This window comes from Callithrix jacchus, chromosome 22 (assembly GCF_049354715.1).
Source record: "Callithrix jacchus isolate 240 chromosome 22, calJac240_pri, whole genome shotgun sequence".
In the NCBI taxonomy this organism is placed as follows: Eukaryota; Metazoa; Chordata; class Mammalia; order Primates; family Cebidae; genus Callithrix; species Callithrix jacchus.
In genome coordinates, this window is record NC_133523.1 from 36,234,973 (window position 1) to 36,260,626 (window position 25,654).

General features: G+C 52.0%; 1 protein-coding gene across 20 annotated transcripts; it reads right to left on the reverse strand.

Moving 5' to 3' along the window:
• Nucleotides 1-15: 15 nt before the first annotated feature.
• Nucleotides 16-25,580, reverse strand: COQ8B (coenzyme Q8B). Of its 20 annotated transcripts, XM_078359716.1 has the most exons (16): nt 25,530-25,580; nt 22,913-23,017; nt 22,660-22,779; nt 22,445-22,511; nt 22,131-22,259; nt 19,097-19,174; nt 13,859-13,981; nt 13,625-13,710; nt 12,262-12,402; nt 12,094-12,175; nt 11,314-11,407; nt 8,753-8,894; nt 8,507-8,614; nt 5,002-5,067; nt 1,422-1,508; nt 16-860 (listed from the first exon to the last, which is right to left on the reverse strand). In XM_078359716.1, exons 5-16 carry the CDS (start codon nt 22,135-22,137, stop codon nt 522-524), a joined length of 1,353 nt encoding a protein of 450 aa, XP_078215842.1. In that variant the 5' UTR covers nt 22,138-22,259; nt 22,445-22,511; nt 22,660-22,779; nt 22,913-23,017; nt 25,530-25,580; the 3' UTR covers nt 16-521. The 20 variants fall into 20 exon arrangements, with proteins under 20 accessions (XP_078215842.1, XP_008986289.4, XP_035142282.3 ...); XM_008988041.5 differs by lacking the exon at nt 22,131-22,259; XM_035286391.3 differs by lacking the exons at nt 22,131-22,259; nt 25,530-25,580 and adding an exon at nt 24,052-24,204.
• Nucleotides 25,581-25,654: the final 74 nt, after the last annotated feature.

Sequence of the window (25,654 nt, forward strand, 5' to 3'; positions counted from 1 at the left end):
AGAAAAGAGCTGGGGGAAGGGGAAGGCTGCTTTTATTCCAACTGAAGGTTCAGCTCCCCCACCTCTACCCCTACCCTCCAACACATTGAGAGGCTGGAACCCGAGAGAAGGCAGCTGGTGGAGGAGCGAGGAAGGCAGAGGTGATGACTGCCTCCAGGACCACCATCTCGCCTTCTACCGGAGACCTGAGGCAGAGGTGAGGGCTCCCCCTGATGAGTCCGGATCTGCCTAAAGGCGTGCGGGGACCCAACACTCCCTCAAATGTTGCCAAAGATAAGTTAACCACTTCCCTGGCTTAGAGTTCCCGGATGCCCACTCTGGAGTGGGAAGGCGCAGGATCTAGGGCACGAAGTTGAGAGTTCCCCAGCCCCAGAGACCCTGAGCTCCTGGACCAAGGAGGGGAGCCAGGCAAGACTGGAAAGCCCAAGGGGGCTCCCCCGACCCAGGGCAGATGGGGAAGGGATAAGAGGCACCACAGCAGAGTATGGCCTGCAATGGGGACGCAATCCCCCCAGAGGCTGTCATGAGGGATCTGCCCTGGAGTCCCCTTTGATCGGGAGGCTGCCGGCAGTGGCTGTGTCTGGCTGGCGACTGGCCCAGTAGCGGTGGTAGGTGTCCTGGAAGAGGTCTCTGCAGGCGAGGTGGGCTCGGAGGCGGGCACAGGCCAGGAAAGCCCCTGCTAGCTTGCGGTGCAGGGCATAGGTCTCCTCCGGTGGGGGGCACAGCCGGTGCCGCAACAGCACCGGGATGAAGTCCTGTACACGGCGGGCAGTTTCCCCGGACCCAAAGTCATAGGGGCCCTGGGTGGCGAAGGGCTCCCCCAGGATCATCACTGCCTCCACGTGGGCGTCGGAGAATGCCTGGGGGGGTGGGGACAGCAAAGGCAGCCAGTGTGGACACAGAGCCCTCCACTTAATCCAGAAAGCAGCAACGGGCAGCCTCCACTCTCTCCAGTCTCCAACATCAACACAAGCCACGACTCCCCCAAGAGTGAGTCGCTTCGCCTCAAAATAGACAAGCAGCTCCCTATTCCCCAAGTAAGCCCCCCTCACTTCCTGGCACAGCCTCCAACAGACAAGTAGCCCTCTACTCTCTCTGCAACAGATAAGTAGCCCCCGCCCCTCCAGACCAGATCCATGGTGCCCATGTTCCCAGGATTCCTGAGGAGGCAGGCAGCCGCCTCCCCCTACTCCTCCCCAGAGCCCCAGCATGGGTAAGCCTCCCTCCTAGAGTCTCCCACTTCCCAAATAGAGACACACAACCTCCACTCTCCCTAGTGGAGACAAGCCCCTCCTAGAGTCCCCCAGTTCCCCGGGCATAAACATGCCCCATCCCCCACTTGAGTCCCTCAGTGGAGATAAGCAGCCCCCCACTGCACTCCACCAATAGACACCAGCCCCTTTCTCCCTGTGTCTCCCAACCTTGGTTTCAAAGCCTGTGAGGAATTTGAGGTCTCTGGACTTCTGTAGGACACGGTCTCGGTCTCTGTCAGCTGCAGCTTTTACCACCTGGGGAGAGTGTGGGAATTAGAGGGACAAAGGCGGGTTGAAGGGGGCTCTGGAGAAGAGGAGCTGGAAGCTTAGGCCTCCCACGTACCCACCTCCATTCTCATCTGCCTGTCTGTGACTCCCTCAAAGACTGTTCCAGAGCCTGCGAGTGGAGGTGGTCAGGGATCCTGCCCACCTAGCCAGCAATATGGGGCCTGCCCGGGAACAGTCACAGTGAAGCGGTGCAAGGAAGAAGTGTCAGGACTGTTCTTGGGTCCCAACACTCAACTGGATGGGTGTGAGCGTGGCCCAGAACTGCATCCAAAGTTGCCAGGGGCCACCTCTCTGTCTCCCGCACTGGACTCTGAGCCCCGTGAATGCAAGGATCCCAGCTGTGTGTAGTCGCACAGGGCACAGGGTCTGGCACTCAGGAGCCCCTGGGTGAACCTTGCTTCAGCAAATTCGCATGTGGAGCAAAGCAGCTCTCCAGCCGTGAGCTCATACATGTGGGCAGGAGCTGTGGGCATGGACAGATATCCAGCTGGGGCCAGCTGGCTAGGGCCCCCTCCTGGCTCTGCTGCCTGCCGGCTGAGAGACTGAACAAGTCGAGTTGCCTGTTGGGCCTCCACTTTCTCATCTGTAAAGTGGAGTAACGGAAGTGTCTTCCTCATGGGGTTGTTAGAAGCAAAAAGATGGTGATGCCTGTGGAGTGCCTGGTGCTGTTTCATGCAGGAAGCACCGTAAGTATTATGATCTACCACTATTAAGAGGCAGGCATGGGGGCATCCTTGTTTCACAGAAGGGGAAGCAGACCCGGAGTAGGGAGTAAAACCTGGGTCCCACCACTCACTAGGTTGCCCTTTTTTGTGAGGAGAGGTATTCAGGATTAATTCCATTCCCTTTCTGCTCCCCCTGCATGAGCCTGTCTGGCCATCTGTCAGGCCTGTGGTTCTCAGAGGCCAGTGTGATGGGGTTTTATAAACTGGCAAAGGTGGCTGGGCGCAGTGGCATAAGCCTGTTATCCCAGCACTTTGGGAGGCTGAGGTGGGCGGATCACTTGAGGACAGGAGTTCAAGACCAGCCTGGCCAAGATGGTGAAACCGTCTCTACTAAAATTACGAAAAAATTTGCTGGGCATGGTGGTGGGGGCCTGTAATTCCAGCTACTCAGGAGGCTGAGGCAGAGAACTGCGTGAAACCTGGGAGGCAGAGGCTGCAGTGAGCTGAGACTGCACAACTGCACTCCAGCCCGGGAGACAGAGCGAGACTCTGTATCAAAAAAAAAAAAAAGGCCAGGCGTGGTGGCTCAGGCCTGTAATCCCAGCACTTTGGGAGACTGAGGCGGTCGGATCACCTGAGGTCGTGAGTTTGAGACCAGTCTGACCAACAAGGAGAAACCCCGTCTCTACTAAATTACAAAAATTAGCCAAGTATGGTGATGCATGCCTGTAATCCCGGCTACTCGGGAGGCTGAGGCAGGAGAATCATTTGAACCTGGGAGGTGGAGGTGGCGGCGAGCTGAGATTGTGCCATTGCGCTCCAGCCTGGGCAACAAGAATGAAACTCTGTCTCAAAATAAATAAACACACACTCCAGCCTGGGCAGCAAGAGTGAAACTCCATCTATAAACAAACAAACAAAGGGGTAGGAGGGGAGGTTATCAGTGGGGAGCAAGATGTCCCAGCCGCCCAAAGGCCTCGGCTTTGTGCCTCAATGGCCCATAGAGAGGGTCCCGTGTGTGTAGGGGGTAACCACCTCCTCCTTCCTGTTCGCTCAGAGCCCTGGACACCTCCTCCCCGACTTCAAGCCCATCTGCTCCCATGGAGTGTCTGGGCACCTCCCAGCCATCCCTCTGCCCCTCTCCACAGCTGCCCCAGGCTCCTGGCCCCCAGTCTTAGATGCCACTTCTTATTCAGAGGGAGTTTTCAAATTCTGACTGCATCCCCTCCCTGCTCAAATCCTTTCCATGGCTCCACAGGGCACTGGATACAGTGCGAGCTGCATAGTGGCTTCTAACATCCACAGTGATTGCTGCAGCCTCACACTGGCACCTGCTGCGCCCCCACCTGCCCTCCCAGTCAGAACAGGAGCTTCCTTTGGGTCATCTAGGGCCTTACTACTCCAAATGTGGTCCCCATATGGTAGCCCTGGCATCACCTGGGCACATCAGAAGGCAGCATCTCTCGCCCACCTCCAGACCAGAATCTGCACCTTCACAGGATGCCCAGGCTTCAGAAGCTCTGCCCTAATGGGAATATCCCTCATCACTGCCTGGCCTTGGCACATGTCTATTGGGAATACCCTCCAAACATTTTCCCAATTGGCCCCCCTCATCCCTCAGGTCTCAATGCTGGCACTTCCTCCTCCAGGAAGCCCTGTCTGGCTCCCCAGCCTAGGTCAGCCTCCTCCTCTGGGCTCACAGTCCTATGTGCTTCCCTCATCCCAGCCCTGTCCATGCTGGGTCCTCACTGTTGCCCCACTGGACTATAAATTCTGTGAGGAGGGGCCTGGGCTGAACCCAGGTCCCTGCTCTGTCTCCAGTTTTGCCTAGAATAGAGTTGGGGGGTCAGAAAACATTTAGATTGGCCGGAGAGGGGAGCTCATGCTTGTAATCCCACCACTTTGGGAGGCCAAGGCAGAAGCATCACCTGAGGTCAGGAGTTCAAGACCAGCCTAGGCAACATGGTGAAACCCCGTCTCTACTAAAAACACAAAAATTAGCCAGGCTGGTGGCATGTGCCTGTAATCCCAGCTACTCGGGAACCTGATGCAGGAGAATCGCTTGAACCCAGGAGGTAGAGATTGCAGTAAGCTGAGATCCAGCCACTGCACTCCAGCCTAGGTGACAGAGCAAGACTGTCTCAATTTTTTTAAAAAAAGGAAACTTAAAAAAAGTTTAGATTGATGGCTCGATGATTAGAGGACCCAGGGCAAATGTCCAATCTCAACAATTAATGAAATGGTGTTCTCTGCAGCCTCTAAGACAAATTGACCCCAGTGGGTGGGAAGACGGGCAAAATACATGAGAAGCACCTCCTACAGACAGAGTTTCCCCCAGGGACACACACCTAGGCTGGACACCAGGGCCATGGACAGTGCGGACTCTGGAGAGGTGACAAGATGGCCACTGTGGGTCTTTCTCTTAGGAGGGAGCTGGGCAGTGGTTGGAAGCTTGGGCTCTCGATTTGGACTACCTGAATTTGAATCCCAAGTCTGCTGTGATCTTGGGCAAGTAACTTAACTGCTCCAGGACCCAGTTACTTCATCTGTGAAGCAGGCCTAAAAACAGTCCTTACCGCACTGTGTTGCTGTGTGGTTTAAATCGGTTACTATACGTAAGCACTAAAGATGCAGCCTAACAGAGTAAGTGCTTGGTGTGTGCTCGCTGCTAGGATACTACCATTATTTCTTATTTCTGAATTCTGGAAACTGCACTTCTCCTTCTTACTCCTCTGCCTCAGTATATGGCATGAGCCTCAGCCTTTCAGAGACCCCAGGGTCTGGGGGAGACTCACCTCAATGTAATGGTCTGTGAACTCCGTCCCAAACTCCCGGCTTGCGCCAAAGTCCAGCAGGGTCACCTGGAAGCAAGGAATGGTGAAAGGAATGCTGGGATCCCATCCACATCCCCACTGTCTAGCAGTGCAGCCAGGATCAATCAACCTCCCACAACCCTGCCTGCTCCTGCCAGAGCCCCTGCCTGGCTGCCTCACTGGGCTCCTGGCCTGGTCTCCACATGTCCAACCGACCCCCAGACAGTAGCTGAAGGCATCTGGCTTTTATTTTTTTTAGCTCTAATTGTTTATGCAATAAACTTTAGGCCCAGAAAAAAAAATCCAGAGAAGAAAAGGTATGTAAAAGCAAAATAAATACCCACAAATCTTGCCACCCAGCATAAAATGTAAAATACTCTCCATCCACGTGGAGCCTCCTGTGTATCCCACCCTGATCACACATCCCCCAGGTCACCAGGGTCACCACTTTCCTGAAATCATTATTAAATTATGTCCTGAAATTCTCATTTATGCATTTCTTTTTTTTTTTTTTTTTTGAGATGGTGTTTCGCTCTTGTTGCCCAGGCTAGAGTGCAATGAATGGCACGATCTCAGCTCACAACCTCCACCTCCCAGGTTCAAGTGATTCTCCTGCCTCAGCCTCCCAAGTAGCTGAGATCACAGGCATGTGCCACCACGCCTGGCTAATTTTGTATTTTTAGTAGAGATGGGGTTTCTCCACTTTGGTCAGGCTGGTTCCAAACTCCCAACCTCAGGTGATCTGCCAGCCTTGGCCTCCCAAAGTTCTGGGATTACAGGCGTGAGCCACCTCGCCCAGCCATTTCTGTATGTTCTATGTATGTGTACAGCTGGAAACAATGTAGAGTAATGGTGTCCGTATTTTCAGACTTCACAGAAGTGGTATTTACTACTGTTTTCCTGCAACTTGTGCTTTTTGCCCAACATGGTTTTGCAATGTGCCCCTGTTGCCATGTGTCGCTCCAGCTCAGTCACTCATTTGGCATTGCTGTGTATGGACTTCGTTGTGTGAATACATCACAGTGCATTTACGTGGCAGAGAAACACTGTGGTTGTTTCTGATTTTTTTTCCTTCTTTTAAAATGTCTATTAGTTACAAACTGTTTCTGACTTTTTTCTTTTTTGAGACACGGTCTTGATCTGTTGTCCAGGCTGGAGTGCAGTGGCTCAGCCATGGCTAACTGCAGCCTCGGACTCCCAAGCTCAAGTGATCCTCCCGCCTAAGCCTCCTGAGTAGCAGAGACTACAGGTGTACCCCACCACACCTGGCTAAGTTTTAAAATTTTTTTGTAGAGACGGTGTTTCACTACGTTGCCCAGACTGGTCTCGAACTACTGTGCTCAGTGATCCTCTTGACTGAGCCTCCCAAAGTACAGAGATTGCATTAACAAGTCATCTCACCTGGCCTGTTTCTAACTTTTGTGCTCAATGAACACCTGTAACACTGTTTCTAGGGCAGTAGAGTCTGAACAACCAACCAACCCACAGTAAGAAATTGTTTCTGCTGGTGCCTGGACGTGGTGGCTCACACCTGTAATCCCAGCACTTTGGGAGGCTGAGGTTGGTGGATCACCTGAGGTCAGGAGTTCAAGATCAGCCTGGCCAACATGGTGAAACCCCATCTCTACTAAAAATACAAGAAACTTGTCAGTAGTCAGACGTGGTGGGCACCAGTAGTCCCAGCTAATCGGGAGGCTGAGGCAGGAGAATTGCTTGAACCCGGGAGGTGGAGGTTGCAGTGAGTTGAGATTGTGCCACTGCACTGCAGCCTGGGCAGCAAGAGTGAAACTCCATCTCAAAATAAATAAACAAATAAAATTATATATAAAGAAATTGTTTCTACTAGGCATTCATGCAAATGCACACATAAATGTCAAACAAAACTGTCCCATAATAATACAGATCCCTCCCATCTGTGACGTACTGACATCTTCTATTCCATTAAAAAAAAAAGTGCTGTCAGAAACCAATCAATTGATGTCAGGACCCTACCACTTGCAGCTGGATAAACATATCCCTAGGGTGTGAGCCTAGGAGGGACACAGGGTGTGTGCACATTGTGGAGAAAGAAGGGGCAAGGGACTGAGGCTGGAGACTTGGCGGGGCCACAGATGCTCAGCAAAGGGCTCAGACTTGATTCTGAGGGGGCTGAGAAGCTGTGGGAGGGATATCTTGACCAGATTTGTGCTTTAGAAAGACCCCTCTGGAGACAAAATGGTGAAGACCTCTTTGGAAAGTCACTTGGCAACCCCTGACAAAGGTAAAGAAGTGTCCACTGACGCTCCAGTCTGCAGGTCCAAACCTTCACTCCAGGTCTCTGCACACCCGCTGCCCTCTGCCAGGAACACTCTGCTCTCTGGGTGGCTGTCTCTTTTTTCCTCAGTCTCAGCTTTTTTTTTTTTTTTTTTTGGTAAATAGAGTCAGGGGTCTCCCTTTGTTGCCCAGGCTGTTTTTAAATCCCTGGCCTCAATGGAGCCTCCTGACTCAGCATCCCAAAGTGCTGGAATTACAGGCATGAGCCACCATGTTCAGCCTCTGGTCTCAGCTTTTTTTTTTTTTTTTTCTTTTTTTGAGACAGAGTCATGTTCTATCACCCAGGTTGGAGCACAGTGGCATGATCTTGGCTCACTGCAGCCTTGACCTCCGGGGCTCAAGCATTCCTCCCACCTCAGCTTCCCAAGTCACTGGGACCACTGGTCTCAGCTTGCACTTCTTTTAAGAAGTCTCCCTTAATCCCTGCTCACCCCACACTGAGTCAGGAACTTTTCCTGGGATCCCAGAGCTTCCTGTGCCTCCCCCACCTCCAGCCCTCACCCCTCTGCCTGTGCCTCCCCCTCCAGGTCATGAATCATCTGGCCTGTGCTTCCTCATCGTGGTTGGTACGAACCACTCTAGGTCATCACTGCATGGTGCCAGCTTCCCCCACAGAACTGGGCACTCTGAGAAGGCAAGGGTCAGGGATGTCTTTTTGTTGCTGTCAAGAGGCAGGGGCAGGTGATGGTGTGTTCTGCATGGAAGGCCAACTGCCTTCCAAAAGCTGTGCTTCCCCTCTGTGCTGTCACATTGCCACCAGGAACTGCTGCCTAGCCAGGAACTCCATTTTCCAGCATGCCTTGCACCTTGGCAGGCCATGTGACTAGCTCTCGCTGATGGAATGGCAACCTACGTGGTATGTCCACTGCCCCAGGATAAGCTTAGTGTACTTAGCCTGGGCATTACTTTTTCCACTTCTGGCCAAAGCAGTTAGGCGGGGGGGCTACCCTCTCAACCTCTCTTATCCTTTCCTTGGGAAGCAGAGCATTTTAAGGCCCCAGGGATGGGACAACCACAAGAGGGAAGGAGCTGGGTCCCTGAATCACCACTTGGAAAAGGGCTGCCCCTGCCTACTGTAGGGGTAATAAAGTGCTATTGTGTTGATCTATTGGAATATCAAGGAATATCTGTTACAACAGCAAAGGCACCCTGACACACATCGCTAGGAACCAACCTGGTGGCTGGAGGCGTCATACAGGAAGTTGGCCCAGTTGGGGTCGGTTTGCTTGAATCGGAACTCAAACAGCTCCCGCAGACACAGCTTCAGGAGCTGGAAGCAAATCTGGGGTGGGGAGAAGGAGTAGCAGGCATCAAGGTGTGATCTCCCCTGTGGCACCCTCACTGGCCTGGAGAGGGACCAGAAGCCTGGCCCACCTGCCCTGGGGCCATGCCCTTCCCATGGTGCCACCAGACTGCATACCTCATTCCGCAGGTCCTGGCTCAGGCCCTGGCACTGGTCCAGGGGCACCCCACCAGCTAGCTCCATGCCCAGCACCCGCGTCGTGCTCAGCTCCTTAACCACGGCTGGCACTCGGAAGAAGGGGTCATTTGCCAGCAGCTGCCTGGGGCAGGAGGGAAGCGGGGAAAGGGACTTCATGTTTCAGGCCCGTGAGCCAGCTTGAGGCCTCCTCCTCTTGCTCTCAGAAGTCCTCCATGAACAATCTGCGTCATGCCCTCCCTCCTGCCTATCTTGCCACTGTCTGCCCTGGGTGATGACTAATCTGGCTGGACTGACATTTAACAAGTATCTCCAAGGTGCCTACTCTGCACCTGCCCCTAAACTGGGTGCTGCTGGAAACCAGGTACCACTTCCCTAGCCGAAATGCTTCTATGACTTCTGGTTGCCCCAGAAGGATACGCTTAGTGTACTTCAGCCTTTGCTTTACTTTTTTCACGAATTTACTAATTCGTTCATCCCAAAAGTAGTCACTGACATCAAAATCTGTGAAGTCTACAGTGATGCCCACAGGTCACTCCTTACAGTCACTACTGTGAACATAGGTAAATAATGCGAAAGAATCCTCTGTGTCCGTCCCTGTGCTAAATGGTGCTGGGGACAGGGCAGAGAATGAACGAATCCCTGGACCTGCCCCCCAGTCCCGAGACCACACTCTCACAAACAGACGGTAAGTGTGTTGGCCGGGTGTGGTGGCTTACACCTGCAATCCCAGCACTCTGAGACAGCGAGGTGGGAAAATAGCTTGAGCCCAGGAGTTCAAGACCAGCTTGGGCAACATGGTGAAACCACATCTCTACGAAAAACTACAAAAATGAGCTGGGCGTGGTGGCCTGCGCCAGGTACTCAGGAGGCTGAGGCGGGAGAATCACTTGAGCCTGGGAGGTTGAGGCTGCAGTGAGCTGTGATATCACCACTGTATTCCAGCTTGGAAAACAGAGCAAGATCCTGTCTCGAAAAAATAAAAGAAAATCATTGTGTTCACGTAAGATTTGGGAGGCAGAGAATATGAGCAAGGCCCCTGGTTGAGGACCTGTGGGATGGCTGGAGGAGAGTGAGGGGAAACAGGAGGGTGGTGTGGGGTTTCATCCTAAGGGCACTGGGAAATCCTGTGGGGGAGGGGGGTCTCTGGCCCATCACCCCACTTCGCACTCTTCTCAAGTTCCTGCTTTGGGGTATTTTTGTCCTTATTGATAAAAATCTCTGATGTTTGAATCGCTCCTCATGAACTCGAGCCATGCTGGGCATTTCATCGGCACACTCCCCTTTCATCCGTACTCTGTGGTGCGGGGCTGCTCTCTGGAGACCACCATACGGCTGCAGGCCACGAAACCTGTTTAGGGCTGACCTGGAACTTCACCCCACATCCGAGTCCAGGGTGTGTGCCTCTAACCACTGCCTTCTACTGATCTTTCTCTCTGTCTATGGAGCTTGACACATTTTGGGCTATCAATAAATGTGTGAGCCACACTGTAGAGGACCCCACAGAGGTACCATTAATTGCTACACATCAGGATCCTTCCAAGATAGAACCACATTGTTCCACATAGCCATGGTTCATCCATTTTCACTGCTTCGTAATATTCCACAGATGAATATAGCATTGCTTATTGGTCCACCCTGCTGGATAAACTTGATGGATCTGGGTTGTTACCAGTTTTAGCCTGTTGCAGACAGAGCTGCTGTGAGTATTCTAGAATAGTCCGATGGTGTATAGTGGGGTCCCTAGAGTGTTCAGCAGGGAGGGCAATTGTTGGGTTGCAGAGTTTGTGAATAGAAGGGCTTATGTGATGATGCCAGCCTGTTCTCAAAACGCTTCTGCTACCTTCTCCCCCAACCTGCGGTGCAGAAGGGATGCCGTGCAGCCCGCTCTCTCCACCTCCCAGTGCTGCGGGCTGCTTGGTCTCTGTCAGTCCAACAGAGGTAAGCGTGTGGACTTTTACCTGCATTATTAAGTGTGTGGGTCGGATCACAGTGGATAGGCGTCCCGTCTGACAGAGAAGGCTGCCGCTTGGGAAGTGACCTGCCCAAGCTCAGAGAGGACACGGGGGTACGCAAAGTGATGAGTGGGTGAATGGACAGATGAACAATGATTGAAAGAAAGAGCCGGGCATGGTGGCTCAGGCCTGTAATCCCAGCACTTTGGGAGGCTGAGGCAGGCAGATCACCTGAGGTCCCGAGTTCGAGACCAGCCTGACCAATACAGAGAAACCCCATCTCTACTAAAACTACAAAAATTAGCGGGGTGTGATAGCACGTGCCTGGTAGTAGTCCCGGCTACTCAGGAGGGTGAGGAGGAGAGTCGCTTGAACCCGGAAGGTGGAGGTTGCAGTGAGCCAAGATTGCACCACTGCACCCCAGCCTAGGCAATAAGAGCGAGACTCTGTCTCAAAAAAAAAAAAAAGAAAAAGAAAAAGAAAGAGTTTTCCCCACCCCACAGTTCCAGCTGCCAGGAGCGGAGGGGGAATCTACTTCCCACCCACCCTGGGAGGGAAGAAAGGAGGAAGCTCGGGGGCTCAGCTCACCTGAAGTTCCGGGCACAGGCTGCCTCACGACGGTAGTCACACTCCCAAGCCAGCTCCTGTTGCAAAGCCTGCAGGCTCTGCTCAGCAAACAGGCCTGTGGGGGAGGCGTGTCAGCTGGGAAAGGGCCTGGGGCGCCCACTGCTGGATGCCTTCTCCTGCCAACCCTCCCTCTCCCGCAGCTCCTGCTCCAGACCTCTGACCCGCATCGCATCATCTGTCTGCACATTTCCCTCGTGTTTCACATGAACCGTGGGGTTCCCTGGGGTCTTCTGAAGCCTTTCCTCGGATCTGTCTCTTGGGCGTGCCTGCACCCCAGTCCCTGGCAGCTCTTTCAGAGTCACGCTCACTCCGACTGTCTGCTTTTCGTACAGGCTCTCATGTTGTTCACTGCCTCTGAGTCTCAGTTCTGGCCCAGGCTTTCCCTCTCCCTCTCTTACACAAACACAACCCGCCCTCCCTTCTCCAGGCGCCTCCTCACGTGCCATCCGCAGGATTGTCCTTTTCTGCTCTGCTACACCTACAATCCCGCTCCCTGCATGCACACCCTTTACGAGTCTGCTGCTGGATTTCAGCCCTGGGTTCCTGTCTCTCTGCGGCTCTGTTAAAATCTGTAAGGCTCATGCTCCCTGGGCTCTCCCCACCTCAGTGTGCTTTCCGTCTCTCACGCTCCGGCTCACAATGCCAGCACACCCTGCCAGTGCTCCCCTCTGGACTCCTCCTGCTTTCTCTCTCTGGCATAGCCCCTTTGGAGATCAGCAGAGGAGTGGGTGGGCATCTCACCCGCGGGCAGAGCCGCGCTCATCTGGAGCACCGCCAGCAGGTTCTGTACATCGCTCTGAATGCTCTGGGCCACACCAGGGTACTGTCAGGGAAGAGGGGGGAGGGTGGGAGTCACTCCTCCGGGCCAGCAGGGTGCCCGCCCCTACCCTGCCCAGCCTCCCCTCTCACCTGGATCTTCACAGCCACCTCCGTCCCGTCCCTCAGCAGGCCCTGGTGCACCTGCCCAATCGAGGCAGCGGCAAAGGGCACCTCCTCCAGGGAGGCCACCTTGGTCTGCCAGTCCTTGCCAAGCTCCTCTTCAAGAACTCTCTGTGGGGAGTGGTCACAGCCATCATCAACAGCCATCATCATCACAGCTGAGTTCATTCCCCAGGCTGAGTGCTTTACGTGTTGATAACCCCAACACTCACCATATGCAGGGCCCTGGGCTAAGCTCTTGGCTGCCATCCTCTTTACAGATGAGGAAACTGACACTCAGAGAGAACTCTCTTGCCCAAGTGACTCGCCTGGCACTGGCAGACTGTGAGGCTCAGCCCAGCTTGTGTCCCCCAAGCCTGGACTCCTTGGGCTGATGGGCTGTTATGGGGATTGCTATTATTTATATCTAAGAGTCACAACAATCCCTTTTTTTTGGAAGACAAGGTAGCCCAGGCTGGGGTACAATGGCACCCTCACGGCTCACTGCAGCATCAACCTCCCCAGCTCTAGCCATCCTCCTGCCTCCTGAAGAGATGGGACTACAGGTACATGCCACTGTGGCCGGTTAATTATTACTGTTATTATATTTAGTAGCGACAAGGTCTCACTATGTTGCCCAGGGTGGTCTGGAACTCCTGGGCTCAAGCAGTCCTCCTGCCTCAGCCTCCTAAGTGATTACAGGCATGAGCCGTCGCACCTCGCCAACCATCCTTATTATGCTCTTATGTGGTATTATTAACTCACAGTCAATGTGATCAAGAAGAGCTAAAATTCATAGAGGGCTTCCTGTGGGCCAGGTCCTATTCAGAGTGGCCCAGAGAGAGGTGGTAGCTGCCTGGGCCACATGGTGAGTAAGCAGAACAGGGACTGAGGGCAGGTGGGTGGTGGAATCCTGGATTCCGTGCCTTACCGAGTTATTATTACTCATGTCTTGGGTACTTGCTCAGTGCCAGGGGCCATGCCAACTTATTTACAGACATGATCTCCTTTAATTAAGAAAACGGTAATAATCACCACTAACACCTGCATGTCACTCACGGTGAATCAGGGGCTGTCCTCAGTGCTCTGTGTAAGCTAATTTATGTGATCCTACAATGTAGCTGTGACTGTCACTCTTGCCAGTTCCCAGGCACGGGAACTGATGCACAGAGGTCAAGCTGCTGCTCTTCCATCACAGCAATGCTAGCAGGTGTGTACTTTGGTGACCTTCATTTTACAGATGGGGAAAGGGAGGCTCAGAGGTAGGGAGTGGGGCAGTGAAGCCAGGAGGGTCAGGCAGGTCGGGGAAGATGGAGCCTGTCTCCCTCACCACCCTCCCGCCCCGGGCACTCACCAGCATCTGCCAGCGGGGCATGAAGTCGGCGCTCTGGCGGACCCGCTCGAAGATGCGCTGCAGCTGAGGACTCATGCAGCTGTTGTCTTGGGGACAGTGGAACGACGGGGGGCAGTAAGGAAGGAGGTGAGGAAGGACCCCCATGTGAATACCTGAAGTTGGGGCTTGGTGGTGGTAGGGCTGGGGTGGAAATGAGATCAGGGTCAGGGGTCGGGGTGGAGGGTCATGCTGTACCCTGGATGCTGAGCATCTGGCCAACCTTGAGGGCGGCCCCTCGAACTGTACATAAAGTCTGCACAATCCGCTCTGCATTGGCCTCTGACAGGAAGGGGCTGGAGTCCAGCCCAGAGCCACCCTCTGGGGAGAGAACAACATTAGAATTAACAACCACAAATATCATCACTGCAGCCGGGCCTGGTGGCTCACGCCTATGATCCCAGCACTTTGGGAGACTGAGGTGGGATGAATACAGGACCCTGAGACTAACCTGGCCAACAGTGACATCCTTTCTCTATTAAAATAAAATATATCATCTGCACGCCAACGGGAATGACTAAAACGAAATATGGAAGCCAGGTCTGTTGGCTCACGCCTATAATCCCAATACTTTGAGAGGCCAACGAAGGAGGAAGGTTTGAGCCCAGGAGTTCCAGACCAGCCTGGACAACGAAACAAGACCCTGTCTCTAATTAGCTGGGTGTATGGTGGCATGTGCCCATAGTCCCAGCTACTCAGGAGGCTCAGGCGGGAGGATTGCTTGAGCCCAGGAGGTTGAGGCTGCAGTGAGACATGATCACACCCTTGCCCTCCAGCCTGGGCAACAGAGCTAGACTCTGTTTCGGAAAAAAAAAGAAATAAACATAAATTAAAACAAATTGCAGGAGAGTCACAGAGTGCCTACTACAGTATCGAATAGACGAGCTACCACCACACACTACAGCCCAGGCGCGTCTCACAAACGTGCGCAGTGAAAGCAGCCAGGTGCGTGAGAGAATACCACCCAGTTACACTGATGCAAACAGCAAAACGAGGCAAAACAAATCCAGAGTCCAGGACCCAAGACAGAGGTCACCCTTGGTGAGGGGAGTGACCAGGTGGGGACATGAGAAGGGCAACAATTCTTGAAATGTGGGCCAGGGACCGCTGAGGGTCTGAGAGATCAAACTACTTTCCTCGTGACATTAAGATGTTACTTTTCCTTTTCTGCTCTCACACCTCTGAGAACTTTCAGTGGAGTTCTCCAGAGGCACCAGGACATGTGAGGACATCATCAGGCTGACAGTTGATGGAATGTGTACGTGTGTACTCTTGTGTGTTAAAAATGTCTCCATTTTTTTGTGTGTTTATGAGACGATGTCTCACTCTGTCACCCAGGCTGGAGTGCAGCGGCACAATCACAGCTCACTACAACCTCCTGAGCCCAAGTGATCCTCCTGACTCAACCTCCTGGGTAACTGCAACTGCAGGTGTGCACCACCAGGCTTTGCTAATTTTTTTACTTTTTGTAAAAGTGGGGCCTCGCGATGTCACCCAGACTGGTCTCAAATTCCTTACCTCAAGGGATCCTCCTGCTCCAGCTTCCCAAAGTGTTGGGACAGACATAAGCCACCACACCTGGCCTAAAAATTTCTCAGTTTTAATCTCTAATACAGTAAACATCGATAAATATAACCCACATAAACAACCTCTTCGGGTGCTCATTCTATTTTTAACAGTTTTATTGAGAAATAATTCATATACTGTATAGTTCGCCATTTAAATTATATAATTCAATGATTATTAGTATATTCAAAGAGTTGTGCAAGCATCACCAGAATCAACTTTAGGACAGTTATACCACCCAAAAAAGAAACCTCGCCGGGCATGGTGGCTCAGGCCTGTGATTCCAGCACTTTGGGATGCCGAGGAGGGAAAAATCACTTGAGCTCATGAGTTTGAGACCAGCCTGGGCAATGTGGTAAAACCCCATCTCTACAAAAGATACAAAATATAGCCACATGTGATGGTGCACACCTATAGTCCCAGCTACTCAGGAGACTGAGGCAGCAGGATCACATAAACCCAGGAGATGGAGGTTACAGTGAGCCATGATCCCGCCACTGTACTCCAGCCTGGGTGATAAGAGGGGGACTTTGCCTCAAAAAAAGAGAAAAAAAGAAACCCTGTACCCATTAGCAGTCACTCCTCATTTTCCCCAATCTCCCCAGGTCTTGACAACCACTAATCTACTTGTGTCCCTACAGATTTCCCTATTTTGTACATTTCATATTAATGGAATCATTCAATATGTGGTCTTTCTGCGTTTGGCTGCTTTCACTTAGTGTTTTCTTTTATTTCTTTTTTCCTTTTTTGAAACGGAGTTTCGCTCGTTTACCCAGGCTGGAGTGCAATGGTGCGATCTTGGCTCACCTCAACCTCCACCTCCTGGGTTCAGGCAATTCTCCTGCCTCACCCTCCCAAGTTGCAGGGATTACAGGTGCCTGCCATCACACCCAGCTAATTTTTTGGATTTTTAGTAGAAACAGGGTTTGGCCATGTTGGCCAGGCTGGTGTTGAACGCCTGATTTCAGGTGATCCACCTGCCTCGGCCTCCCAAAGTGCTTGGATTACAGGCATGACCCACCGTACCTGGCCTCACTTAGTGTTTTCAAGATTCATCTACATTACAGCATGTGTCAGTCCTTCATTCCTTTTTATGGCTGGATAATATTCCATTATATGCCTATCACATTGTATTTATCCATTCATCAGTTTTTTTTTTCTTTGTTTTTGTTTTGAGACATAATATTGCTGTTGCCCAGGCTGGAGTGCAGTGGTGTGATCTTGGCTTACTGCAGCCTCCACCTCCCACATTCAAGCAATTCTCCTGCCTCAGCCTCCTGAGTAGCTGGGATTATAGGTGAGCGCCAACATGCGCAGCTGATTTTTGTATTTTTAGTAGAAACGGGGTTTCACCAGTTGGTCAGGCTGGTCTCAAACTCCTGACCTCATGATCCACCCACCTTGGCCTCCCAAAGCGCTGGGATGACAGGCATAAGCCACCACACCTGGCAACCATTCATCAGTTTTAAGGGTGTACAGGGATCCTGAGGCCAAGAAGTTTCACAGCTGCTATTCTAGGGTTTCTTGCACTGGGTACAGACAAATCTACTTTGAGAAAACCCACCAAGCCATACACTTACAGGTATGTGTACCTGGTTTTATATGAAAATCACATTTCAGCTTTGGCAAAGCATTTTATTTATTTATTTATTTTTTATTTTTTGAGACGGAGTTTCGCTGTTGTTACCCAGACTGGAGTGCAATGGCACGATCTCGGCTCACCACAACCTCTGCCTCCTGAGTTCAGGCAATTCTCCTGCCTCAGCCTCCCGAGTAGCTGGGATTACGGGCACGTGCCACCATGCCCAGCTAATTTTTGTATTTTTAGTAGAGACGGGGTTTCACCTTGTTGACCAGGATGATCTCGATCTCTTGACCTCGTGATCCACCTGCCTCGGCCTCCCGCGTAGCTGGGGTTATAGGCGTGAGCCACCGTGCCCGGCCACATTTCTTTTTTTTTAATATGAGCACTTCATGAATTTGTATGTCAGCTCTGCACAGGGGCTGTGCTAATCTCTGTCTCACTCCAGTTTTTCCTTACATGTGAGGCAGATGCAAGCACAGCACAACAAAGCCCTATTTAAGCTTTCATTAGTTTTGACGGCCAGTCGTGGTGGCTCACACCTGTAATCCCAGCACTTCAGGAAGCCAAGGTAAGAGCATCTCTTGAGTCCAGAAGTTCAAAGCTGTAGGGAGCCATGACTGCACCACTGCACTCCAGCCGGAGTGACAGAACAAGACTCTACCTTAATATAAAATTTAAAATAAAATACATTTTATTGAGCTCATTATTGAGTGCTCACCCTGTTCCAGGCAGAATCCTGAGTGTCTTTGTGGATTCTCTGGCTGAATGCCCACAGTCACTCCAGGAAGTAAGAAAGTGGGGTATAGACTCAGACTGGCCCTACCCAAACCCTAATCCTCTACCTACCCTCAACTTTTTATTTTGAAAAAAAATTCAGGCTGGGTGTGGTGGCTCATCCCAGCACTTTGGGAGGCCAAGCGGGAAGGATCACTTGAGGCTAGACGTTCCACACCAGCCTGGGCAACATGGTGAAAACCTAGCTCTACAAAAAATACAAAATATTAGCCAGGTGTGGTGGCATGTGTCTATACTCCCAGCCACTCAGGAGGCTGAGGTGGGAGGATCACCTGAGCCTGAGGAAGTCAAGGCTGCAGTGAGCCGTGACTGCACCACTGCACTCCAGCCTGGGTGACCCAGCAAGACCCTGTCTCAAAAAAAGAAAAAGAAAAAGAGAAAGAAAGAAATTAAAAGAAAGAAAGAAAGAAGGAAAGAAGGAAAGAAAGAAATCCAAACAGAAAAACTGCATGCATAATATCCTGAACACCTGCACACCCTCCACCCCGATTCAACATGGTACCATTCGGCTTCATCTGCTTTATCTGTGCGTGTGCCCACACACTTGCTATTATTATTTTTTGCTGACCCACTTACATGTAGTTGCACTTAAGCTTTGCTAAGAATAAGGATATTCCCCTACACAATCACAGTACCATAATCACATGTAAGAAAATTAACACTGATTCCCTAAAATCTGCCATCCAGTCCATATTCGGATTTTCCAATTGTCCCCAAAAAGTCTTTCAAGTTTTTTTCCAAACTATAATCCAATCATGGTTCATATACTCCATCTGTCAAATGATGTCTCTTTCATCTCTTTAATCTAGAATATCCACCCCCACTCGTTTCAAGACATTGACTGGTTGAGGAATCTTATCCGCAAATGCTACACGTCTAATTCCATCTCTGATGTACACAGACCCCCGCTGGCACTTCTATTTTCAACTTTCCGCTCCTGCTCCGATTTAGGAACTCCCAATGGCTTAAAGTTTTCTCCGATAATCTAATATATGGCCAGGCACAGTGGCTCATGCCTGTAATCCCAGCACTTTGGGAGGCTGAGGCAGGCAGCAGATCACTTGAGGTCAGGCATTCGAGGCCAGCCTGGCCAACATGGTGAAACCCCATCTCTACTAAAAACACAAAAATTAGCTGGGTGTGGTGGCGCGTGCCTGTAATCTCAGCTTCTCTGGAGGCTGAGGCAGGAGAATCGCTTGAACCAGGAGGCGGAAATCGCAGTGAGCCAAGATCACGCCATTTGCACTCCAGCCTGGGCAACAGAGGAAGACTCCATCTAAAAAAAAAAAAAAATCTAATATGCTTCTCTTAATCATGACCCTGATAGTGGTGTAGGTTTGTTCAGAGCACTTCACAGTGACTCTAAGAGGTGGTAAATTATCATCACCTTCATCTTCCAGATGAGGAAACCGGAGCTCAGAGGGGTGAAGTCACTTGTCCAGGTCACAGGCAAAGCCAAGATATGAACCCAGGCAGTATGGCTCACTCACCTGACTTTAGATGACCTCCTGGCAGGGACTTCTTAGCCATCTCGACCAGCGCTCCCAGCCCCAAGCCCACAGCCAGTCCTGGGGTGCAAGAGAAGAATATGAGTACCCGTTAGCCTGGGGTGCCCTCCCCCAACCCACACTCCTTTCTCAGTTTCTCTCTAAGAATGCTTGTCACCCAACTCTTTTTCTTCCTTTTGTTTGAGATGGAGTCTCGCTCTGTTGCCCAGGCTGGAGTGCAGTGGCACAGTCTTGGCTCACTGCAACCTCCATCTCCTGGATTCAAGTGATTTTCTTGCCTCAGCCTCCCAAGTAACTGGGACTATAGGCATGCATCCACACGCCCGGCTAATTTTTTTTTTGTATTTTTAGTAGAGATGAGGTTTCACCATGTTGGCCAGGCTGGTCTCGAACTCCTGACCTCTGGTGATCCTCCTTCCTCAGCCTCCCAAAGTGCTAGGATTACAGGTGTGAGCCACCACACCTAGTCTTGTCTCTCCCAACTCTTTCTTGCCAAATCTTTGTATCTCTGTCTCCAAATCAGTCTCCGACTCTCTTCCCACACAGAGCTCCCTTCAAGATGCGGCTTCCTCTTTCTTTAATCCTCCCTCCACGTCTCTGTCTCCCTCCCAGCAGTTCTCAGTCCTGGTTGCACATTCGAGTCACCAGAAGAGCTCCGGTAAACATGATGTCCAGACTCGACTCCCGAGATTCTGATGAAATTGCACTGAGACACGGGAATTTGTGCTTTGTTAAAAAGCATCTCAGATAATTCTAATGTGTGGCCAAGGTTAAGAAGACCCCAGAACAATCATCCCAGGTCCCTCTGTCTTCTGGTGACTCCTCTCTCTGTCCACACTTTCTCTTCTTTATGCTCATCTTTCTCTCTCTCCTTTTTTATTTCCAAATCTGCAATGTGGTCATCTTTCTCTTTTTAGAGACAAGGTCTCACTCTGTCGCCCAGGCTGGAGTGCAATGGCACCATCACGGCTCACTGCAGCCTCAAATTCCTGGGCCCAAGTGATCCTCTTGCCTCAGCCTCCCAAGTAGCTGAGATCACAGGTGCATGACGCTCACCTAATTCTGTATTAAGACAGAGTCTCACTATGTTGCCCAGGCTGGTCTGGAACTCCTGAACTCAAGCGATCCTCCTGCCTTGGCCTCCCAAAGTGCTGGGATTACAGGTGTGGGCTACCAGGCTTGGCTGCTCCTTTTCTAAGCCAGTTATTTCTGCATCTCTTCCCTTCTCCCCATTTGTTGGATCTATCTAGGCCTCTTTCTCTCTTTTCCTCCCTGTGATGTTATCTCTCCATGTCTGATTTCCTCTGATACCTCTCCTCTTGTCCCTAAAGACCTCTCGGGTCTTGCTCCTTCTGTTATCCTCACCATCTCTGTCAATTACCATACCTGGCATTTTCTGTGTCCTTTCCACATGTCAGGGGCTATTCCCAGTGCCTTCTGTGCACTTACTCATTTTTGTCCTTACATGAAGTCCTCACTTTCATGAAATATATTTTACAAAAAAACTTCTACTTTACAGAAAAGGAAACTGGGGTTCAGAGAAGTGAAGTAATTTGCTCACAGTCACAAAGCGAGGACAAGCAGAGTTGTCCCTTGATCCCTGGGCAGCCTGGTGCCAAAGCTCTAACCAGTGCCTTCGACTGCCTCTGTAGACTGTGAATCAATCTAACTATATCTATATATATCAATTTTTTTTTAAGAGACGAAGTTTTGCTCTTGTTGCCCAGACTGGAGTGTCATGGCATGATCTTGGCTCACCACAACCTCTGCCTCCCAGGTTCAAATGATTCTCCTGCCTCAGCCTCCCAAGTAGCTGGGATTACAGGCCTGTGCCACCATCACGCCTGGCTAATTTTGTATTTTTAGAACAGCCGGGGTTTCTCCATGTTGGTCAGGCTGGTCTCAAACTTCCAACCTCAGGTGATCCATCCGCCTTGACCTCCCAACGTGTTGGGGTTACAGGCATGAGCCACTGTGCCCAGCTGAATCTATATTTTTAAAACTTGAACTGGGCCAGACACAGTGGCTCATGTCTATAATCCTAACACTTTGGGAGGTTGAGACAGGCACATCACAAGGTCAAGAGTTTGAGACCAGCCTGCCCTACATGGTGAAAGCCCGTCTGTACTAAAAATTCAAAAATTAGCCAGGCGTGGTGGTGTGCACCTGTAATACCAGCTACTCAGGAGGCTGAGGTAGGAGAATTACTTGAACCTGGAAGGCGGAGGTTGCAGTGAGCTAAGATCGTGCCACTGCACTCTAGCCAGGGGACAGAGCAAGACTCCATCTCGGGGTGAGGGGAACTTGAACCATAATCTGCAGTAAAGAAGATATTCACATTATAAATAGTGCAGACCAAAGTATATGTTTCATGAAACAAGATTTTCCCTTGCTCCACAGGTACACGCATATTTTTCATGCAGGTTCTGACCTGCATGAAATCCAGCTATGTAACCCAGAGTCAAGTTATCTCCCTCTCTTAGCCTCAATGTCCTCATCTACAGAATGCATTGATTCGGTGCAGCATGTGTGTATACGGGCACTGCACATTACGGGTTCTCAGTAAATGTTACCATAGCCAGGAGCAGTGGCTCATGCATAGAACCCCAGGACTTCAGGAGGCCGAGGCAGGAGGATCGCTTGAGACAAGGAGTTCAAGACCAACTTGGACAACATAGGCAGACCTTACCTCCACAAAAAAAATTTTTTTAATTATCTGGGCCAGTTTCAGAGGCTTGCCGGGCGCTGTGGCTCACACCTGTAATCCCAACACTGTGGGAGGCTGAGGCGGGCGCATCACTTGAGGTCAGGAGTTGGAGACCAGCCTAATCAACATGGTGAAACCGTATCTCTAGCCAGGCGTGGTGGTGGGTGCCTGTAATCCCAGCTACCTGAAAGGCTCAGGCAGGAGAATCATTGAACCTGGGAGGTAGAGGTTGCAGTAAGCCAAGATCATGCCCCTGCACTCCAGCCTCGGTGACAGAGCGAGACTCCACCTCAAAAAAAAAAAAATTACCAGGCATGATGGTGCACAGTCATTGTCCCAGCTACTCAGGAAGCTAGGTGAGAGGATTCCTCGAGCCCAGGAGTTCGAGGCTGTGGTGATCGCGCCACTGCACTCCAGATTGGGTAACAAAGTGAGACCCTGTCTCAAAAAAAAAAGAAAATCATCATTTATGTTCCTCTCAATTTCTTTTGGCTTTGCAGGCCCTTTGTCTCTCTTTCTCTGTCTCTCTCTCTCTCCTGTCTCTGAGGCATCTTCTCCCTTGCTTCAATCTGTAATTGTTGCCTCTTCAAGGTCACACCAAGATCCCCCAAAGTCACACCTACCACCAAAGTTGGCCAAGCGGCTGATGCGAGAGGCAGGCACCTTGCGTTCTCGAGAACGGTCACTCAGCTGGGAAATGGGGACAAGGTCTGAGGATGGGAAATCGAGCGTCGTGCCCAGAGAGTGCAGCCACCCTGCCACCACATCCTTCCCCAAGCTCAGGGAGCCAGCAGCCTTCGTGGGGTGTTGAGTGGGGGAAGGGGGCGGGTAACGATACCTGGGGCCGGGGTGTCTTCCTGGGACGCGCCTCTCGTGCCCTACGAATGTCCTCCTCACCCAGGCCTCTCCCAGGCCCATCCTGGTAAAACTTTTGGGCCCAAGAACCTCCACACGGCCACTGCAAGTGATATACTTTGGTAAGGAGGGGAAGACATGGGGTAACTTGGCCCTTCTGGACTCCTCCATTCCTTTTACCTTCTTTGGTCTCCCTCAGCCTCTTCCCCTTGGGGACTCCCTTCCCAGCGTCTTACCCAGCAGTGGGGCCTAGGCCCCAGGGCCCCACAAGGCCGACCAACAGTCTGGCCCAGCTGTCCACCAGTCCCCCGAAGTAGGCCCCCGACCTTCAGCCACATTGCCTGGGGGAGGAGAGGAGGGGTTATTCAGGTAGGAGTTGCCTGGCTTCTTGGCCAGGCCCCCACGTTCCTCGTGTCCACCCTCTCTGATTCCCACCCACCAAATACTTCCTCCACTATTAATAGATTCCCACAGTTTCTGCTGGTTCTCTCCTGGTTGCTAGGAACCCTTAGCTCCTCCTGCGCGCCTCCAAAACGCACTCCCCCCCCACTCCAACCCCCACAGTTGCTAGGGTCCTCCCCCGTTACTAGACACCCACAGTTCCTCCGGGGCTACCTCTCCGCTCCTCTGAAATCCTGCTCGTTGCTTGGCACCGCCTTCCCCTCTTGAGGGTGCACTGTAGGCACCCTCAATTCCTCCGGTGTCCCCCTTAATCCCCACCCCGTTACTGGGCACCTCCCCCGTTGCTAAGCACCCACTGCTCTCAGGCTCCGAGTCCGCAACGTGCTGGGGGCTTTCTGTGCTTCCTGGAGCCTCAGCATGCCTGCCCCTTCGACCAGCCAACCAATGGCGCGGCAGCAACTCGCTGAATGGCATGGAGTTTGTCCATCTGTGCGCGGGGGGCGGGGCCAGAAGGGAGGACCGGCGCTAGAGCCGGGCTTTCGGGTGGGTGTCCCGGACCCGCCTGGGGGGATTGCTGGGGCACCGCGGGAGCGCTCGCGTGCCCTGTCTGCTTTTCCACTCACCTCAAAGCGCCTTGTACGCGACCAGACTCTTCTGTTCCCTACACTATCTTTCTTGCAAGGTCTCCCTTACAAACCTCACACCTCTCTTTTGTAAGAGTATCTTGCCAACTCCCCTTCTTATTTTTACCCCCGGCAGGCTCAACACATCTCCTTTGAATACACATTCGTCCCAGCAAACATTTCCCTTGCACATGGAGCCCCTCCACTTTGCACAAACACCCACATTCTGGCACCCAACCTCCTTCCTTGTGCATATAAACCCCTTGCCTTGCTTGCCAAGTGTCTCCCACTCACGCCTTCAACTGAGTCTCTGTTCCCTCACACACCCTGCTCTCCCGCTCCCCGCCCACCTGCGGGATGGTGCGACTGGGAGCCCTCTGCTTCCTGTAGGCCTGACATTTCCCAGAACACACTCAGCTAAGATTCCCAGTGCTGAGTCAGGAACCTTGGCATCCCAGAAAACCAGCTCCCAGCCTATCTCTCTCTCTCTCTCTCTCTCTCTCTCTCTCTCTGTGTGTCTGTGTGTGTGTGTGTGTGTGCACGCGCGTGCTGGAAATCCTGCTCTACCCACAACAGGCTGAGTCACCCACTTCTCACAGTCTGGAATAGAAGCAGCTGGTTGGGGCATCCTTCCCACCACTGGGAGAGGGAGGGATGCCGATGCTTCTCCCAGAGAACCCCGCTGCCCCAACCCCTCTTGTCGGGAATCAGGCCTCTTTGTCTCTATTCCCGTACTGTGTGACTCAGAGAAGCCCTCATCCCTCTCCGGACTACTGCTTCCCAACTTGTATGATGTACTGGGTTGGCTCCTGGCTTTGATTTCTCATTGGTCTGTGAAGAGGTGATTCATTTTACATCCTTGGACCTGTGCCCAATGTCTCCCAGGTGACTAAATTTCTTTCTTTCTTTTTTTTTTGAGACGGAGTTTTGCTCTTGTTGCCCAGGCTGGAGTGCAATGGCCCGATCTCGGTTCACAGTAACCTCCTGGGTTCAAGCGATTCTCCTGCCTCAGCCTCCCGAGTAGCTGGGATTACAGGCATGCGCCACCTGGCTATTTTTTGTATTTTTAGCAGAGATGGGGTTTCTCCATGTTGGTCAGTCTGGTCTCGAACCCCTGACATCAAGTGATCCGCCCACCTCAGCCTCCCAAAGTGCTGGGATTACAGGTGTGAGCTACGGCGCCCGGCCAAGGTGACTCAATTTCAAGACAATCCACCTCCTGTCCCCCTTCAGACGTGAAGGGCTGACAGCGGCTGGGTGGCAGCTCAGCCTTGGGGGCAAAATATATAAAAAGCATCTATGACAATAACTAACCCTACTAGGCTACAGCTGACAGTGCCAGGCCCGGGGCCACATGCTTCACATACATGAGGTCATATCAGACAGCCCTGTAGCTGCAAACAAAGGGTAGAGGCCGGCTGATCTCTGAGCCTCTGTCCTCACGTGTAAAATGGAGCCCTGGCATCCCTATTATTCAGCTGTAGAGAATGAACTGAAATCGTGTCGGGGTCTGATACTGAACAAGTGTTCTATACATGAGAGAGATTTCTTACGGAAACTTCAATGGAGCTTAAGTCATTTGCTCAGGAGGGCGGAGCTGGGAACGGGCAGAGGAAGGTCTCCAACCCTCACCCCTGGGATCTCCAAGTCTTTTAAAGTCCGTTCTGCTCCTGCGTGAAGAATGGGCGCGCGGCTAGACTCGTCCCTGGGGATTTTAGTGAAGGTTGAACTTGTCATTCGACGGTGTAGGGAGGGTGGATTATTCACAAGGGTGGAGGAATAAGGCCAACTGGCGCGCCACCAGGACCCCAGTGCCCTAGATGCTTACCTGGTTGCGCTTCGGCTGCTCCGAGGCAACACCCCCATGGGAGGCGGAGTCGGACGAGGCTCCGTCTCGTTCCATTACGTCACGTCCGGTGGGGCGGGGCTTCGGGGCTTTCCCTTGGAAGGGGA

Excerpts from the sequence above, each read along its gene's own strand:
- COQ8B (XM_008988041.5), bottom strand. The coding sequence starts at position 23,014 with ATGTGGCTGAAGGTCGGGGGCCTACTTCGGGGGACTGGTGGACAGCTG. Across the intron at positions 19,175-22,444 it reads CCGCTTGGCCAACTTTGGTG|GACTGGCTGTGGGCTTGGGG; the intron begins GTAGGTGTGACT and ends CTTGCACCCCAG. Across the intron at positions 12,176-12,261 it reads AGGTGGCTGTGAAGATCCAG|TACCCTGGTGTGGCCCAGAG; the intron begins GTGAGAGGGGAG and ends CTTCCCTGACAG.